Genomic DNA, 18275 nt, shown 5'->3' on the forward strand with positions numbered 1-18275 from the left:
TGAAAAAATCTGGTTCTCCAGGGTTGCCCAAGGCACTGGATTCAGCAAAACAATGGGGGGTGGGAACAAGAAGTTAGTGGCTCAAAAAGAGATGGCCAAGGCTCCTCCCAGCCAGCAGGTGAGTGCAAGGCATGGAAGGATGGGGCTGAGTAAGTCTTGGCTCAGGCCCCACAGACACTTTCTTTCAGGTTCCCCGAAGCTGCTGTGGGGAAATACCACCATCACCAACACACACACAGGGTGACAATGACCAGAACCCATTTACATCTGCCACTTCATTTATTATTTTTTTATTTGCAGGAGGAGTTTGAAACAAGTCTTAAGGGTGTTTTTCATCCCCCCCACCCCCAACATGAATCATTCAAGTAAAACCACCAACTTAACTATAGAAATGTAGCAAAGTAAGGGGAAAGTAGCACAACAACCCAAGAGGCAAAGTAGGGGGGAAGAGGTGGGTGCAGTCCCATATAACATACGCATAATGCCATATGATTCACCTGCTCAGGACCGCCTCCCCAGAAGGCAAGCACAAGGACCCGGTTTCAGAGGATGTCCTCCCTGCCCCCCAAATATCTGAGAATGTTTCAACTTAAAAAGTTTAAGGTTTAAAAAAAAGAAGAAAAAAAAATCATACCACCCCCCTCCCAAAAAAATTACACAACAAAAAACCCACAACCCACCCAGCCACAACCACCTTCCTTATTCGATCCTAGGAGTTTCTTTTCATTTTATAAAAAGATTAATAAAAAATATTGAAAAAATTATTTTCTCATCTTGTATTTGTAAAGATAATAGAATTTCAGAAGTTTCTTAGAAAACTGACCAGAAACTGCCCTCTAGTTTCCACCCCAGTTGCTGAGACGATCAGCACAACTAGAAAGTTCAGGATGCTGGAGCTGCTGGTGGAGGATGGGAAGCCCAGCCCAGAAGCAAGCAGAAAAGATGGGGAGTAGGTGGTGGGATGTGGTCAAGAGCAACACCATGTGATACACGGCTGCGCAGAAAAGGGGAACACAAGGTGGTCAGAAAGGCCTTGAACTCCTCCACGACATACAAAACCGGTTTTTACAAAGATCCAAGCAGTTTGGTCCCAAACTGAGGTGAACACTTCAATGTTTATTCACATGCTTTGTTTTCTGTTTCAAGAATCAAAGTTGCCCAAATTAAATCTTTTGCTAATATTACTACATATGCCTAAAAAAAAGGAAGGGCTTTTAAAATCAGGAAAGGGAGGAAGAGATAGAAAATAATCAAATTAGTCCTCTTAGCTCCAAATAAAATGAAATTAAGAACAAAACTGTTGGTTTCTAATAGGGAACAAACCAAAATCCAAGCATTGCTCTTCCCCTCCCCACCCTAGGCCCCACCCCACACCAACAATAAATGAGAAATACAGCTAAAGCCCAATGTGTTGCGTTCTGCTGAAGAGCTGGGCATGACCCCAGGCTTCACGGACGGCCTCCTCCATCTAGTGGTACACAGCGCCAGGGATGCTTTTGGCTGTTGTAGCATTCCGTGTGGCTAGTGATGGGTGGGGGGATTTTCAAAATCTTTGAGGCTTCTCTGTTTAGTTCCTCACCAGCCATCTTCCCAGCGCTTCTCTCCCCTGGGCAGGGGCCACCAGAGTGGCCCCTACTCAGCTGTAGGCTGTAAATTGTCCTTCTCTTCTCGGTTCTCTGTCCCACTCTCGTCGTCTTCAATCTCTCCTTCCTCCCCACTGAATTTGTCATGGGCCCATTTGGGGCTGGTGCTGGATTTCCGGAACATGAACCGGCCCCGACCCCGGGGAAAGGCCCCTCGGCCCCGGCCCCGGCTCACCCACTTCTCACTGCCTTCACCTTCACGGTCATCATGCTGAGAGAAAAGAAAGCTGTCATCAATGATGGAATGTACAAAAACAGCCAGCACCCTGTTCTCTGACACCCATACCAATGTGCCTTTCCAAAAGAATCCGTGCCCCAACCCAGCCTTTTGTTTCTTCTGCCCTTCTCCTGTCCCTGCCACTCCGAAAAATGCCACTAATACAGAGCCACAAGTCAGTTGGATGACACAGATTAGGCAATAACTTGCACACCATAATGACAATGACGAAACTAACCTTTATTGAGCACTGAACTAAGACCTTTATACACATTAGGTCTCTCTCAATTCTCACATCTACTCTATCATTATCAACCGTGTACCCCTGCACAATGCAAATAAGGAAACTGAAGCTTAAGAACTTTAAGTAACTCCATATTATTTAGCACAGCATCTCTCAAAGGATGAGTTTCAGATAACCAATCACACCAAAATATGAAACCATGCCTGATCTGGGTTGCTAGTCAGTTAGCTAGAGAAAGCAACTCTTGGAATACACAGCTAGGCTCCAGCCCTTCCTGACTCTTCCCATCCCCCCTGCCAAGAACAGGCAGTGACAGCAAGGCCAAATACCTGCTCATGGTCTCCAATCAGTTAGCAGTAGAGGCAGGACCAGAACCTAGGCTTCCTGTCTAGTATCTGTCCTCTTCAGGTTTATGCAAGGATGAAAAACCACTTAACCTTCAATTCAAATAATCCCTGCTCTGATGACCTCGTGAGAGAGGAGCGATCCACTGCAAACATTTTGATAACATGGCTTCAAAGAGTATGCTCCCTATACCCTCATGCATACACACAGACCACACAGGCAAGGGCCTTAGGGTTCTGGGTTCAGCCTGGCTAAAGTGCCAGCTGCTTACTACTAGAGCTGAGCTAGCTTACCAACCTAAATTAATCAAGTTGACCACGCTCTCTTTCAGGTGGCAGGTGGAGTAAGGGGAAAGGGGCCTTATGTGGTTTTTAATCCTTTTCCCTACAGCAGTTCCACTCCAGTACCCATCCTGGGCCCAGATATCTGCATTTCCCTAGAGATACGATCAGGGTGCTCTAGGTATCTCAAAAGTTCCCAGCAGTCCTAGAAAAGCAAAGTGGCTGTGCACAGTCACTCACACAGCCATCTGTTGCCTAGCCACACGAGACAATACAGCTCCACCCCAGCCCTTCAGGTGGGTGATGGAGATTCAGCAGCAAGTTTATCTCAGTTACAACACCCCGAGTCACATCTGCTTGCATCTGAGCCTGCAGTTTACATAGCAAGGGCAAGAAAGCTCACTCAGCAGCTAGATAAACCAGCCTAGAAGGGCCCCAACCTGAGAGAAGGAAGGAGGCCCACAGGTGCCTGGGAATGACCAATAGCTTAAATGACAGAAGCCCCAGTGGCGTTTAATTTTGGAGACAGACCTCCTTTCTCAAAGAGATCCTGAGCTGTCTTTCCTCACTGTCAATCTTGTACTGGGAGTGACAGTGGAACCGCAGCATCAGGGGAGCGTCATTGGGTAGAGGCTGGAAGGGTGCTGAGAGGGGAGCAGGTAAACAAGTTCACAGACAAAAAGGGCAAGAGCTCCCTGATTATCTTTGGAATCCATAACATCTTAGATGGTAAACTCTCTGGAGGCCAGCACTGCCTCTCTGTAGAAAACACCCACCCAGCTACCACTCTAATGCCCAAGTGCACATCCCCCAACATGTGCAAATATGTGTGCACACATATTTAGTCACCGCTTCAGACAGACCAATTAAAGCCTCAGCATCAGCGACTATGTGTGCCAAAGGCCTTCTGGCCCTTTCTGGTAATCCCCAAACACATACCAAGTAATACTTCTTGCTTTTGGGTGTGTACTCTGGGTCCCACTCCTCTTCTCGGTTTCTCTTTTGAAAATCATTGTTGCTGTTGTTGTTATTGTTACCAGAGTAGCTGCCTCTGCCCCAGCCTCTTCCTCTGGCTCGAAATTGCTGTGGCAATGAAATGTGGGGGTGTGGAAGGAACAAAGGACCTTGTCAGGAATGAAGAAAAACAACTCCCTGCATTCTGTTTAAACATCTTCTAGCACAGAATGGACAGCTGCCTTCCCATCATATGCTGGTCAATTGATTTCTAGCCATTCCCTTTCAGCTCATCTCAATTCTATAGCCTAGACAGAAGATAAACATCACCCGAGGCCCTCCCTACACACAGCAAGAGTCAAAAGGAGGAGAAATTCTAGGTAAGTGATTATAGACAGAAAAATGACTGTAAAAATGGAAAGCCTGGGGGACTGGAGAGGGGCCTATAGACTCAATTACTAGTATCAGAGGTAACAAAATTGGCATCCTAATAAAGCAGAATTGGTGGGAGCAAGGGACTCGGACAAAGGGGGAAGGGGCAGAGCCTTACAAAGGTTCCTCGAGCTCGACCTCCTCCTCTTTCGCTTGGACCCACAAAGTCTTTGGTCCCCAATCTCGATTTGTCAAAGCCCGTGGTACTCTCCTCTCTCTCCTCTGTCTCTTCAGTGTACTCTTCTGCTTTGTAGGAGTGGGATGAATGGGAAGAAGAGGATGATGACCTGGAGCGGTCTCGTGCTCGCCGGTGCTTCCTATGAAGACAGGAAGAGCCAGGGAAGTCAATGAGCCTTTAAGGTAGGGCCCTTAGCTGGAGCTTCATGGATGGTGGCTCAGGGCCATCAGAAGTGTGTCTGTGACGAAGAAACTGAAGACGAGTAACCGTAAAAAAAAACCCAGTTCACCCCCAACTTGCCCACCCAGGGTATCCAGGGAGGTTCCCCCCAATTCTGTGTCAGTTCAATGACACATCTCCCTCTGAGCCTATGATGAACACAGGACAGATACAGGAGGAGAAACAAAGAACAGTTCACGGACTCTAGGAGCTCAGCCATATACACCTGCATGTATTAGAAAGAGGGAAGGAAACCAACACTTCATTAAGAGCTACCAAGGATCTAGTACTGGGCCAGAGGCATTATATATTATCATCTGTTAGTGCTTTACATTACTTGTACTTCTCATAGGCATAATACTGTCTTATCAGGTTACTCTAAAGTTTAAATAAATGTGTTTAAACACTTTATAGTGACATAGTAGACATGCAAGAAATGCATTAATGGCAACTGATTATTCAATATTATTTTTAAAAACGGGAGACTCGGGTAACAGAACTGAGTGGAACCTGAATTCAAACAGAGCTCTCATTACACCACTGTTGCACCAGTTGCCTCCCACCAAGTCCAAACAGGTTGTGTTATAAAGCACAGGATCTGAAGAAACTCTTCCCTCTCCTTCTCTTCATTTAGGGGAAATTACAGTCCAGGGCAAATTAGCTTAATGTGATGAGTCACTGTCCTTGCAGTAGAGGTCTGTGCCAGCCCTGCCATGTGGTAGTGGAGGCTACTGGCTGCCTCTGAGGTGGCAGGAGGGCCAGTCTCAGGAGGAGGGGTGGGTTCCAAGGGAGGAGCCAGGCAAGTGTCAGTCATCTGCTGCCCTCTCTTCTCTTGGTCCTCTTCCATTGTGAAAAGGACCTCTCAGCACACACACCCAAACACACACACACACACACACACACACTTGAGAAGCTTAAAAACTTAAAATATTTGAATCCTACTGGCTTTTTCTAGCATCTACTTATAAAGGGGAAATCTAAGTTATTGTCATGGAGTTCTTATAATTCAGATGTGTAACTCTGACTCCATTAGAAATCAGTGTCATTTCAAGAAGTTTTCAAAAATAATGTTGTCAAAACACAGCCACTTACTAGCTGTGTGACCTTGGGAAAGGCATTCTTGAATTACATCAGAAAGAGCTCTTGTGAACTGTAGTGTGATAAGTTAATGAGAACACCGTCATATCTACTATTGTTTTCTTGTCCCAAATCACAGGAAATTAGGGTTGAACAGGATTTGTTCAAGGTCACCCAGCACGTCAGAAGCAGAGGCAGGTATTCCAGGGAGAGAAATCAGGACTTTTTCCCCAAACCCAATCCTGAAATGCTTAAGAGTTTCTGCCTCCTTCCTCCAGTGACAGCCGTGAGGGCTCAATGTTCCATCACTTCCATGCCCTGTCGAAAAGGATCAGCTCCTTTTATCTACAAGCAGGCCCGACAGCTGTGGGAGCTCATAATGCATAAGGAACACAGTCCAATGGGAGACAAATGGAAGAGAAGATCTGAGTTTGATGTTTGTACGATTTTAGACAAGTCATTCTAAGCTTAGCTTCTTTTAATCTTTCAAAAGGCAAAATGGGAATCACACCAAAACCACTGAATTTATCTCAAAGGGCTATTATCAGAAAATGGTTATGAAAATGTTGAAATTCAGAAACAGCAAGAGTGTTGCTTTCCAAAAGGTGTGGGGCTTAAACTCTGCTACTTTTAATGAGGTGTAACTGCAAAGTTATGGAACTTTCGAAAATGTAAATAAAAACATCAGGTTGCTGGCATGAATGTTGTCCTACAAAGTTCAACAATGCTACCTTTGTTTAAAGAATATTTAGAACACTTCTCTTAGAACTGTCTTCCAAACTAGTTTAAAATGTAAGAGCAACTATCTCATCCTATCTATAGTTCCACCCTGTTTCTGTGACCATACAATGTTATTACCTGACAATGACTATGAGCCATTTCTAAAATACAACCTTCGCATGAAGATTAGTGATGAGAGAGAAATACACACAAATGATAAAAACAGCTGCAAAAGGAATCTCCAAATGATTTGCCACAACATCCCTATATCCAGATTAATTGTCACTCTCCCAGGAGGCCTTCTTTGGACCAGGATCACACTTACCTTGAGGCAGAAGTTTTGTTTTCAAACTAGGGGCCCTACTTGACCATTACACCATATAAAATAAGAAGCTGTGCAAGCTGCTATCATTCCTAACCCCAAACCCTCTGGTTCTGAAGGTCTGGTGTACAGCCCGAAAGGAGGAGACAAGAGATCCTACAAAGAGTCTGAATGGGGCGACAGACAGGGGTTACGTACTTCTGCTTCTTTGATCCTTTATGAGTTTTTTCTGTTTTCTCAGCTGATCTTTCCCTTGAGTGGCTTGAGTCTCGGGAATCCACTGATTCTCTTGATTTACCTCGTTTAAGATCTCGCTCCTTATGTTTTTTACGACGTTCAATATCAAGGCGGAGATCAACGGGATCATCTTTGTATTTTCCCTCAGCCTGCCGAAAGAGAAGTCAAGATTAAGGTTTTTGGGATTCAGGGCAGCCAGCTCAACCACCCCACAAACTGTGGTTTCTACTCCAATGTGGTGGTGCAGAGGAAGCACCGGGAACGGGAGGCACCTCACCCAACCTTGGGAGGGATGCAGGATGTCCCCCAAGAGTCACTGCATGAGGAGCCCTCACAGAGCCCAAGCCAATTCTCTAAAATAAAGAGGATGGCAGCCTTTTAGAAGGATTATACATTGTTCCTGCTTTGTTTCTGTGCTTCCTCTGTAGCTCAGTAACGACTGCCTAGTCTACAAGTTGAGAAGGCCAAAATCAGCTCTGGAATTTGGTTGGTTAGACTGGCTCAGACTTTGTCACCACTAAAAGTGGAAACCCTGACAGTACTGCTCATGTTATCCTTCCCATACCCATGCTGTAGCAGCCACCCACGGCTTAGTCTTGACTTTAAATGACTTCTGGGTACTGCGTCCAGAGAGAGACAAGGGGAGACTTAGGCAGCCTTCTAAAACACTGAGTTATTGGTAAGACCAGGTCTAGGTTTACAAAAGTGTGTGTGTGTGTGGGGGAACGACACTTTCTTGCTAACTTTCTAGGGAGTTTAACAAATCAGTGTATGCTGCAGATATTGTATGAACCCAGCAGTGGAAACAGCAACTTAACACCCTGAGACATCACAGCAATGGCTTTCAACAATTCTTAACAACAAGAAATTCAGTGAGAGCAAAGATAGAAGGTGATTTCAGGGACATCATGTTAGGACTTGCCTCATGGAAGTAAGCCTCCCTAAAAAAGGAAGGAATGAGCGGTTCACTCTGTACTAACATTTTACTTACATGAACTACTAAACTTTTTGTTGCAATAAAGTTTAATTTTAATTAGCAGCAGAAGTGGCAGTAAGGAGGTATACTGTTTTTTTATCACTGTGTTTTTGAGGGAGGGAATGGGGCCTCTGTATCCTCCAAAGACAAAAAAAAAAAAAAAAAAAAAAAAAAAAAAGACAAATGCAGCCGCTGCTCCCTTAGGCAGTGCGACAGCACCTCTAATGAGTTGGCTTTCTGAGACATGGAGGATGAGATCTCTTCCGATGTTTCAAAACCTTGGGTTTCACATGGTTAGTGCCAAGCTGGTAGGTACTTAGAGAAAGAGAGAAGGGGGGTGGAAGAGAAGAGAGGTTGTGCAAGAGTGCCTCGCATCACATTCAACCAATTATACAAATTTGTTTGGAAAACGTGAAAATTATTATTTTTAGAAAAGGTTTCAGCAGCGTGCGAACAGCCATCTGTAATTTTAAATTTCATTTGTATATGTGAACGAAGGTCAGTAAATACTTAAGATTTAAAAAAAAACCATATCTAGTATTTAATAGGAAAAGACTGCATACAACCTCTAAACCTCTTAACAGGGTTTACGTGCACATCACACTGCAAATGTTGCTGGGCTATCACTATAAAAATAATGTTTAGCTTTAAAGTAACAGTTAACCAACAGATGATAGATATGGTACAATGTTAGAAAAAGCTGGACTAGCTGTTTTAAACAGTCTACTTAGTTAAGATATGAATATTTTACTCTCCTCTGACATGCATGTCTTTTTGAAATCATGGTTGGAAATAGTGCATGTATACAATTGATTTGATAATACTTACAAGCAGAAAAATATCACAAAAAGTTTCTTCTCTCATCATGGGCACTTGTTCCAAAACTCCTCTCTTTTTTTTCTCAAGCTCACCTCAATAGACTTTGGGGTCATTTACCATATTCTAACCACTTCACAAAGGTTGTTGATACATTTAATAAAAATTAACCCTTTGTAGTTCATTTTTAGAATTATGCCCATCCTTAAAAGAAAAACACAAACTTAAGTAGAGAGTAATTTAAACAAACACATTTCTGTCAAGTTCATGCCCAACGCACTCATTTTGTTTGAATTACTGATCAAATCAACAGTTCACCTTGTAGCCAGGTTCCCGGGGACTTTTCATCTCGTCATGAGCCAAACCATGTTTTCTGAATGTACTGGGAGAAATGTCTATCCTCCTAAAATTGAAAATACAAAATGTGTATAATATTCCGTTGTGTGTATATAGTATTGGTAATACTCTAGTTCTTAGATTGGGTAATGAATTCACTGGCATTCCTTTTCATTATGTTTCATAACTGACCTACATGTTACTTATATACTCACATAAACATAGTAAATCCCAACTTTCCTGTCAAATTCAAAAGCACTGCTTGTCCCCTTGCAGTAAGGTTACAGTCAGGCAGACAGACTACAGCCATGCCTATTAATCTCAAGATCACATCATGACCATCTAGGCCCTGCTAACCTCAAAGAGCAGTCTCAATCTTGTGAATTAGAATTCAACGGCCCACTATTCCCCTATGACATTTAGGTATAGGTCAGAAAAAACTGACCGGGGGCACACACATTCCAACAGACCCTTAATCCAAGACTGTTGTACAAACATGGTCTTCCAACCTACTGCAAGAGATTCATGAGTTGACCATTAAGGAATTGAAGATAAGGCCATCTTTCTTTCTAGACGAAATCCCCATCTGCTGAGTAGATTCCGATAACCAGGATATTCATCAGATCTGCCTCTACGGTAATACTATAAACTCTTCCATCCCCCCCCCTGCTGCCAATTCTTCCAAAAGAAGAAAGGATATATTAAGTACATGGGTTTGCTTAAAGAAACTAGTGTTTCTTCTATTTATAGAAAGCACAGTGGTCACAGGTTTACCAGGTGCCAGTCCCAAGAATAATACAGAGGGTTCATCTATAAAGTATGTTCCCCTCTACTCTCAGCTACAAACACTTGCAACTATCCTAGATTCTGGACAACGTGGTCCTAAATTCTGCTGCTCCTAATGCATCTAATGTGGCCAAAAAAGAGCCAAGTTTAATATCTGATGTAAACTCTTTGATTACAACCTCCAGTGTAAGGCTGAGGTCCTCACCTGTGTATCTCTGGGCTTTTCTTGTTTTTAGCTGCCTCCTGCTCAGTTCCTCTCTTTAGGTATTTAGTAAAGCGTTCATGTAATGTCATGCCTGAGGATCCAAAGTGATGCTCTGTGGGAATTCAAAGAAACACACAATACATTATGCTACCAAAGACAGACACAAGGTTCAACTCCGTTGTATAAACCTGTAGCGATGTGACTGAAGTAGTCACAAACATACGGAAAAGAGGGAAGAAAAAAGGCTGGTACAGACACAATCCAATGTTAGGTACAGGATTCCCATCGTGATTCCCTTGTCTTAGAACGTGGACACAATGACAGAGAAACTTGGAGCTTACTTCGTTTTGAAGCACAGCACCAATTTCTGCCTGAGGTAAGCTGGAGATGCAACCTGTTGCTGGCCCAATCCAGCTTTTACATCATTTCTCTACGCTATTCCCCAAACTGCCCACCTCCACTTGCCAGGAGATGGCAGAATGATTTGGAGAAGAAACTCATACCAGAAGGTCTGCAAGAGATCACTATAAGGCTTCCATCTCCCAGAAAGAAAAAGACAGAGGTGCCAGAAAAGCCATTTTCCCTAACTCCAAATTTTTAAGCAACTTAAACCTTCACAATAAGGCTTTTTACCTAGTCTCATTAGCATTTCAAAATGTTCAGCTCTGTAATAAAAAAAAAAAAAAAAAAGGAAACTTCCTAGAAGGAACGTCCTTCAAAGCCAGCTCTTAACTTCTAAGGCCCTTTAGATGAAATAAAGAGCCCCAAAAGGATCCTTTATTCCCCTAGCTGTCCTTCCACTTATAAGTGGGGAAGCTAAGAGTATGGGGGATGGGGGGCAGGAAGCAGGCTGGAGTCTACACTCACCTTTAACATGGTGAACAATGGTCACTATATGCTGGGCAAACAATTCTGAGGGGCTACGCTGAGACTGAGCTGACTGTATGTGCTGGAAAATGGACCGAAATTCCTGTTCCTTTTTGTTGCTATGGACTAAATCCCGACAAAGCTTGCGTTCCTGAGCCAGTAAGCCACTGGGTCTGAAAAAGAAACATAGGGAGGCCCAAGGTAATAAGATATACAGAAAATGAAAACACTCAACCTCACCCAAAGAGTAGTATTTGTTTTCTCCAAGGAGCTTTAAATCTATCCATAAAGCTCCTTTTTCTCTTCCTACAAAACATTCAGTGTAACTCAACACACCACAACTATGGAAAACGGTTACCCAGATCTTGCTCTTTGCTTTTTCTCACTTCTTTTTGATCTTTGATAGGAACAAATATGAGTAGCAAACCTCATTGATTTTGCTGAAGGGGTCACTGCCAGTTTTAAAATATACAACATACAGTTTCTGGATGGGGTGAGGGGAAAGTTTTGATAATGGATAATGCTGATGGTAGCACAACTTTGTGACTGTAATTACCACCAATATAAATCATATACTTGATATAGTAGTTAAAATGGGAAGTTTTATGAAACTTGTATACATGTTAACACGATAAATGTTTTTTAAAATCTACAGAACTGTAAAAAAGAAAACTACACAAGAGATGGGAAAGTATTTTTAAAGATAAACTAGCTTGGCTAGCCAGGGCCATTCAGTGAGATGACACAAAGAAGCAGGGATGGGATGTGGACAAAACATTGTTCGGGCAGACTACCAATTGGCCAGGCAAAGTAAAAAACAATCAGCCTGGGCCTCACCACCCTTTCCTAAAATTGTGTGTGTGCGTGTGTTGTATGTGTGTTGTGTGCATGTGTGTTGGGGAGGGGAAGAGACAGATCCACCACCCCATTACCCCCAACTCTAAAATCGCTATTATCTGCTTGTGAGGACTGTAATACAGACTTCAGTGATCCAGATAAGCATGGAGAAATGGACAGCTTCACAGGCAAAAAATATCTTAAACACACTTAGGAAGAAACAGGATGAGAGCAGGGGTGATGGGTAGAGAGCAAGAAAGAACCTGAGGGGGACCCAGGAACCAAGAAAATCAGTCCCTGAAGAATGAAAAGACACACTGTGATACTGCCCTAGCACATAAATGCTCAGTGACAAACACCCTCCAATGAAGACAGGAGGACTTGAGGGTGGCAGCTTGGCTAGCAAGGGGAAATACACAAGGTCCAGAAAGTCTTCAGGAAGAGGGGTTAGAAGACAGCACTTAGGATACTAAAGCCCTGATGATCAAGGACTATATCTCACCGTGCAAGGTCCTCATCAAAAGAGTCCATCCGGACATTGACCTGGGCCTCTCGAGTAATAGAAAAGGAAGACTTCCCTGTGGAAAAGTCTCCTTTGGCTCCCAGCTTCTCTCGGTTCTCAGAGCTCTTTCTTGGGGGAGGTGATGAGCTTTTCTCCTGGACTGCTTTGTAAGCAGTCACTCGGAAATTCTTTTCAGGCACAAACCCCCTGTGCCCACTATCGGTTCTCTTGGCCGCTCCCCGATCCTCTTTTTTAGATCTCTCTGCAAAAGACTCCTCCTCCAGCTCCTCTGTTTTCCTCTGCTTTTCCTTCCCTGGAGGTGCATATACCAGGCCCTCCCATTTGCCTGACTTCTCCTCCTCCTGGTTTTTGTTTGCACCTGCTATGACTTTTGACATAAATTTGGGTTCATCATCAAACTCAGATTCTTTCCTTCCCTTAGCTTTGTCCTTATCTTGATCATCCATTTCCTCCTTGTGGAAGTCAGTCATCTTCTTCTCAAAGTCATCTCGGAGCTTATACCTTTTGGGAGATTGACTGCCCCGGAAAGGCTTCTCAGCATCAGTTTTGGGAGCAAATGGATCAGATTTCATTTTCCCATCACCCAAGGCCGTGTCAGAAAAGCTCCCTTTCTCTTTCATTTTGTCTTTATCAGTATTTGTTTGTTTCTGTTCCTTATCTTTTCCATTCTCTGTCTTCTGCTCTTCCAGATACCTAGTTATAAAAACACAAGGGAGATACACAAGAGCACTTCTTAAGCAACCCATTCTAAAATAGTACCATCTGATCTTTGGTTTTGATTCTCAGAACAAACATGTCTGGTAGACTTCAGTGTTACCAAAGGACTTTCTATATGGTTACATTCCAATTAATTCTTAACTGACCTACACAGATCTATGAACTTGGCATTTAAAAGAAAAATATATGGCCCATGGACTTGCATCTTACAAAAGCAACAGAATAGCAAGTTATTTTTAGGATGCTTAAAAAAGGCTTTTTTTTTTTTAAACCTACTTACCTTTAATGTGGTCTAGGGGGAGAAAAAAATATCTTACCCAACCTTCACTCAGTCACTTAAAATCTGCTTTCAGCAAAGTTAACATACAATGTTGAAACTTGGACTGTTTTGCTTTTATACGACACACATTTGGAAATCTAAGTCTCAAAAGAGACTTCAAATTTGATGCAAGTCACCTAGAAGATCTGAATATGAAATGTACTGTAAACAAATAAAAACACAATACATGTTAATCAGGGGGCAAACTCATCATACTGTTTCTCATGGAAAAGCCGAGTTCACGCTCATCAAGACTTCTAATGAAATCCACAGTCCTGGCAAGGAATAAATTCACATTTTAAAGCAGACTTACTAAAGGCTAGAAAGTACAGATTCTGAATATCTCACATATACCACTCATGGAGAAAGCGTAAGTTATAGTTGCGTTAAAACAGCAAAGAAGAATCAAAGCATAGCAAGATATCAAAGAATGTGCTAGTAAGACAAAAGAAAGAAAAAGGGAAAACACTTGCCTGGTAAATCCCTCTGGACCACAACCTGGTTCCAGTGTAACTGCCCTGTAATCTCTCTGCAATCCCGATCAATCCATCCATCCACACAAATATTCAGTCCACTCACCATGTCCCCCGGGGGGGTAGAAAGATGGAGCACTGTCATGTCCTCTCCTAATATGCAGCCTGGTTGGCTTTACTGGGACATATGCCCACCTTGTGGTTTTAAAACAAGGCCTTCCTGGACTAAGCCTTGGACTTTCCCATTCGGCCCAGTCTCAACTGGAGGGTGTGAAGGTGCAGTTCTTCACCATGATGGGCTGATGCAGATCAATCAAAGTAGATGGTGGGTTCTAGAGGGTCTAAAAGCTCCAACAGCCATTCACTGTGGCAAAGACCATATCTTTTTGGTAGCTGACCCAAAAATTTCTACTGCTTTCTGGCTTACATTGGTAGAATCCAAGGCAAATTTTAAATGTGAAAACATCACTACAGAGTAGGCTAAAGAAACTTTATGCTGCAATACAAATTCAGGAAGGTAGGAAAGTTAGTGTTAAGCTAAAGGTTTCCTTGGGTGATGCTTTTAAAGTTTGCTAATGAAAAGTTTAAGAAATGGGGATTACCTTATTACCATCAATCAGAGCCCCATCTCAGATCACATTACAATCAAACTGCCAGCTGGTGAGATAAAAACATTACCAGGCAGAGGAAAGGAGGTTACTTGCCTTTTTGTGTAGGCTGCTCCTCCTGAAACAGCAGTCTCCTCCTTCTGAGATGAGCCATATGCGGAGCCAGTAGCTGGCGGACTCTTACCCACAGGGCTCTTTTTGGATGGGCTCAGAGACCCAGAGCCATGATCGAACTGACCTTGATGTGTCCCAGCCTGAAACCCAGCACCACTCGACAGACTCGAGCCCATCTGGGATGGGTTAGAAAGTGGAGGGCTAGGTTTTGCCACAGGGCTAGGACGAGGTGACCGCCGCCTCACCACCACAGACTGGAGAGGGCTTTTGAGAGCAGGGCTTCGCTCCCGGGGACTCAGATCAGACACAGCAGAGGCCCTGGCAGAACCAGCACTGTAGCCGGTGGCATCTGGCCACGGCTTCGAGCTGTCAGATGATTTTGTATCTTGAGAGGTGCCTCCAGAGAATGTCTGCTCCTTGGCCTCATCTCCCTGGTTATCCCCAGCAGCCTGAGACGGCCGACTATCCTTGGAAGAGGACTTCTTCTCCTTTGCAGACTTGTGCTTAGAAGACTCAATTCGGCTGTGGTTGGAGGAAGAACGAGAGGATGAGGAGCGCCTTGACCTGTCAGAGGAAGACTTATCAGAGTTTCTAGAATGGCTCCTGGACCTGGGTGAAGGGGATCTTCTCTTTGGGGATCGTGATCGGGAACGGCCCCGACGAGGACTGTACGCCTGCCGGTAATTCTGCCAATTTGAGCGGTAGTTTCCATAACCTCCTCGGTTATACTGGCCCCAAGGATAAAAGCCTCTGTTGCGCCCACGGAAATAATAGGGCCTTCTATATCCTCTGTTGTGACCTCGGAAATCACGATTCTGATATACTCTTGGGTGATTTCTTTCTCTGTTATGAGCTGGAGAATATGATCTGGAACGAGACCTAGAACTGGAAGGGGGAGAAATGTTTGAATTTTTAGCCCAAGCATTTTTATTCAATAAAGGCCCAGCATCAGAAATCCCTGTTATGTCTTATGTGTTATTCATTTTCAGTTTTGTTTTCAAAGCAAAGAAACAAACTTAAATATTAATCCCACAATTTGCAGCCCATATTAAATACAAAAATATAAATAAGAATCACTCATTAATGCTGTAGCACATTTAAAAAGAAGATGTATTTCTACAGTGACTGAAAGAATCAAAATTTTCTTCATGTAGTAAACTAAACTACGACCATCTTAACATGGCACAATAACTGCTCAGAGTTTCACAAGCACAGGATTTTATAGGTCCCAAGGTTACTGGAAGTGATGAAGAGCTGCAAGCTGTGGTGCCAGACAAGTTAACTATTCAGGTCCCCTGGCCCCTAGACAGTTTTAACTCTCCACTCTCCATCATATTCACCTCTGTTTGTGCAGGGCTAATTTCTTAGTTCCCACTAAGACCTCATGTAGTAAAAATACAATTTACCAAAAAACCAAAAAAAAAAAAAACCAAAAAAAAAACAAACCAAAATAGGCACTTAAATAGGAACTTGGAGAAAGCATCTGTTCAGAGGATTTACTAAAATCAGATCAGCAATGCATACAAATATTGGTTATTTCCTGGGAACCTGGAAATGGCCTCCCCAGGAGGTCAAATTTCTGTGGCTGAGCTACATGCTCTTATGTAGGTGCCACAAGAGGGCACCATCTGACCACAGGGTACCCAATTATAGAGAAACTACAAAAGCAGATCCCACCCCCAGTCTGCACATATTTCAAGTCAATCTGAAACCCAGCATTATATTCTTCTTCATTTAATATAGAATTCTAATTAGGCAAAGGCACATTTCCAGAACCACAGGGCTTCAAGAGTAACCTAACTTTTATGTAAAAACTACACATTCACGAATGCCAGGCTTGTTGATGACAGGGAGCTTTGTTTCCATCAAAAAGTCAAAAACTATATATTTGGTGGTATAAAAATACACTGGAGTTCTTGATACCACTTGTTTTGTCAACTATAGCTTGTATCATTAACATTAACATCTATTCCTAAATACTTAGCTATACATACACAAAATTTACTAGAAAACTCTTTCTAAAAATATTTTCTTTGCAAACAGAAAACCCTTCAGTTTATTGGTAAGCCATCTCATTTCAGGCCTGAAAGGGAACAGATGCATTTTTGTGTGTTTTGAAAAATAATGCCTTTTACACATGAGCCAGGTTCTTTCAGAGTTTAACCACTAAACAAAACTGTACTTTTAAAGAGAAAGTTACATTCAATTTAATCTAAAGAAGATAAACTGGGTTGGTTTTCCACTATTTATTATCGACTATGCTCAGATGCTTAGCTATCCCAAGAACAAAAGCAACTGACAAAGACTTATCTTACTGTTAATAGTTGCTATTTAGTACAATTAAAACAAAAAACAAAAAACTTACCTTTCATACTTTTTCATTCGAATACAGTAACAACAATATAAGAAAAGAAGGGAGAGGCAGATGAGCTATGAAACTGAGTCCAACCCAATTAAAAAGCTATGCTAGAGGAAGATGATCCACCACCAGCACTGAAAGGGTTTAATGCATGCTCCCATCCTCAGCCGGCTACTGCTGCTTCTGTTACCAATTACTAGTGAGCGCCCTGTGGCATACTGCATCCAAAACCCAGTCATTGTACAGATGCAGGAACGTGAGTCTCTGCAGATTGCAAACGCAGTTATTTACGAGAAGTCACTTAAAAGGATACAGTCTGAAATACAAGGAAACAAATCAATTTTCTCCAAATCTGTAGAACTCAGCAGTTAGTTAATTTAAAGGCATGGTTTCTCAAACTCTCTGGATAGTACAGTTTCCTTGTAGGAGAAGGAAAACAAAAGAAAAAAAAAATAACTATGAAACAGATAAGCCAGAAATAAAAATTGAACACCCAGTGGCAAATTTATCTGTTTCTAAAGAACAGAGAAATCAGACTAGAAGCAAGTAAAAAAGCAGGTTTTCTAGTGGGAAAAAGTTCTTCAATTCTATAATCTTCGAAATATAAAACAGCACATGTAGACGGCACATTTTGCCTGCCTAAGATATTTTCCCTTCATTTGCTAAGTTAGTGACCATGCCACATGATTCATACGAGGAGGAAAAAGAGCTGTCCACAGATCCACCCAGATTTCCAGTTGTCATAAATATTTCAGAGCTGGGTAACATTTTTCAATTTGATTTATGTCAATTCAGCTTTGTCTCTTGTTTTAGCTGTACAATCTTCTCTTTTGGGACCAATTTTTAAATTTTCATTTACCAGATTAACTTTTTAAAAGATACCTTTCAAAACAAAATAAGCTAAACTAAAGTTTAAACCACCAAAATTAAAAGACTCTGGGTTCAAGGCAGAGTTACTCAAATGTCTCTGCTCAGTCCAATGGTCTTGATAGCAACTTCCTGAGGTAGATGAATACATATATTTAGTGAGTTTTTCTCCTCCTCTTTGGGGGAGGGGTGAGGAGGTGGGATGAAATTTTACTTACACAGACTCTGACACAATTGGGTGATCACAGACTAGCTTAGAGCTTGAACAAAGTTTGATATGAAAATGCATGCCCAAAAGCATGGTAGAGAGAAACAAAAGCTAGGTCTGGTTACCCTCAAAGTATCATGTTATCTTTTTTCTTAATCTAATCTTTCTTTTGTTTGAGGGAGAAACTTGAAATTTATAACCTCCCATTCTACATTAGATTGGAGCCATCGATATTTACATACAGCTATACTTTTTGTTTAACCTCTGGTCTGAAATTAATTTTTCAGGCGGCTTCTTAGATTCCATTAAAGAATTAACTTGTTCTTGTTGGGAGGAAAACCATTGCCCACCAGAAACAGACTCTTTTGAAGTACTATAGGGCTACAGAGACCATC

The 18275-nt window shown here is 42.4% G+C and overlaps 1 protein-coding gene across 2 annotated transcripts in view; it reads right to left on the bottom strand.

Annotated features, from left to right (window-relative positions):
• Window positions 1–260: 260 nt before the first annotated feature.
• Window positions 261–18275, bottom strand: part of THRAP3 (thyroid hormone receptor associated protein 3) — a 78962-nt gene continuing 60947 nt past the window's right edge. For both annotated transcript variants that reach the window (XM_037827715.1, XM_037827716.1), the window contains 9 exons: window positions 14429–15331; window positions 12195–12908; window positions 10856–11028; window positions 9989–10100; window positions 8980–9064; window positions 6831–7018; window positions 4235–4433; window positions 3670–3813; window positions 261–1854 (listed from right to left, as the gene is read on the bottom strand). In XM_037827715.1, coding sequence (XP_037683643.1) covers window positions 1633–1854; window positions 3670–3813; window positions 4235–4433; window positions 6831–7018; window positions 8980–9064; window positions 9989–10100; window positions 10856–11028; window positions 12195–12908; window positions 14429–15331 — 2740 coding nt within the window. In that variant the 3' untranslated portion in view covers window positions 261–1632. The remainder of the gene's footprint in view (window positions 1855–3669; window positions 3814–4234; window positions 4434–6830; window positions 7019–8979; window positions 9065–9988; window positions 10101–10855; window positions 11029–12194; window positions 12909–14428; window positions 15332–18275) is intronic.

The sequence above is a fragment of the Choloepus didactylus genome, chromosome 2 (genome assembly GCF_015220235.1).
Source record: "Choloepus didactylus isolate mChoDid1 chromosome 2, mChoDid1.pri, whole genome shotgun sequence".
Classification (NCBI taxonomy): Eukaryota; Metazoa; Chordata; class Mammalia; order Pilosa; family Megalonychidae; genus Choloepus; species Choloepus didactylus.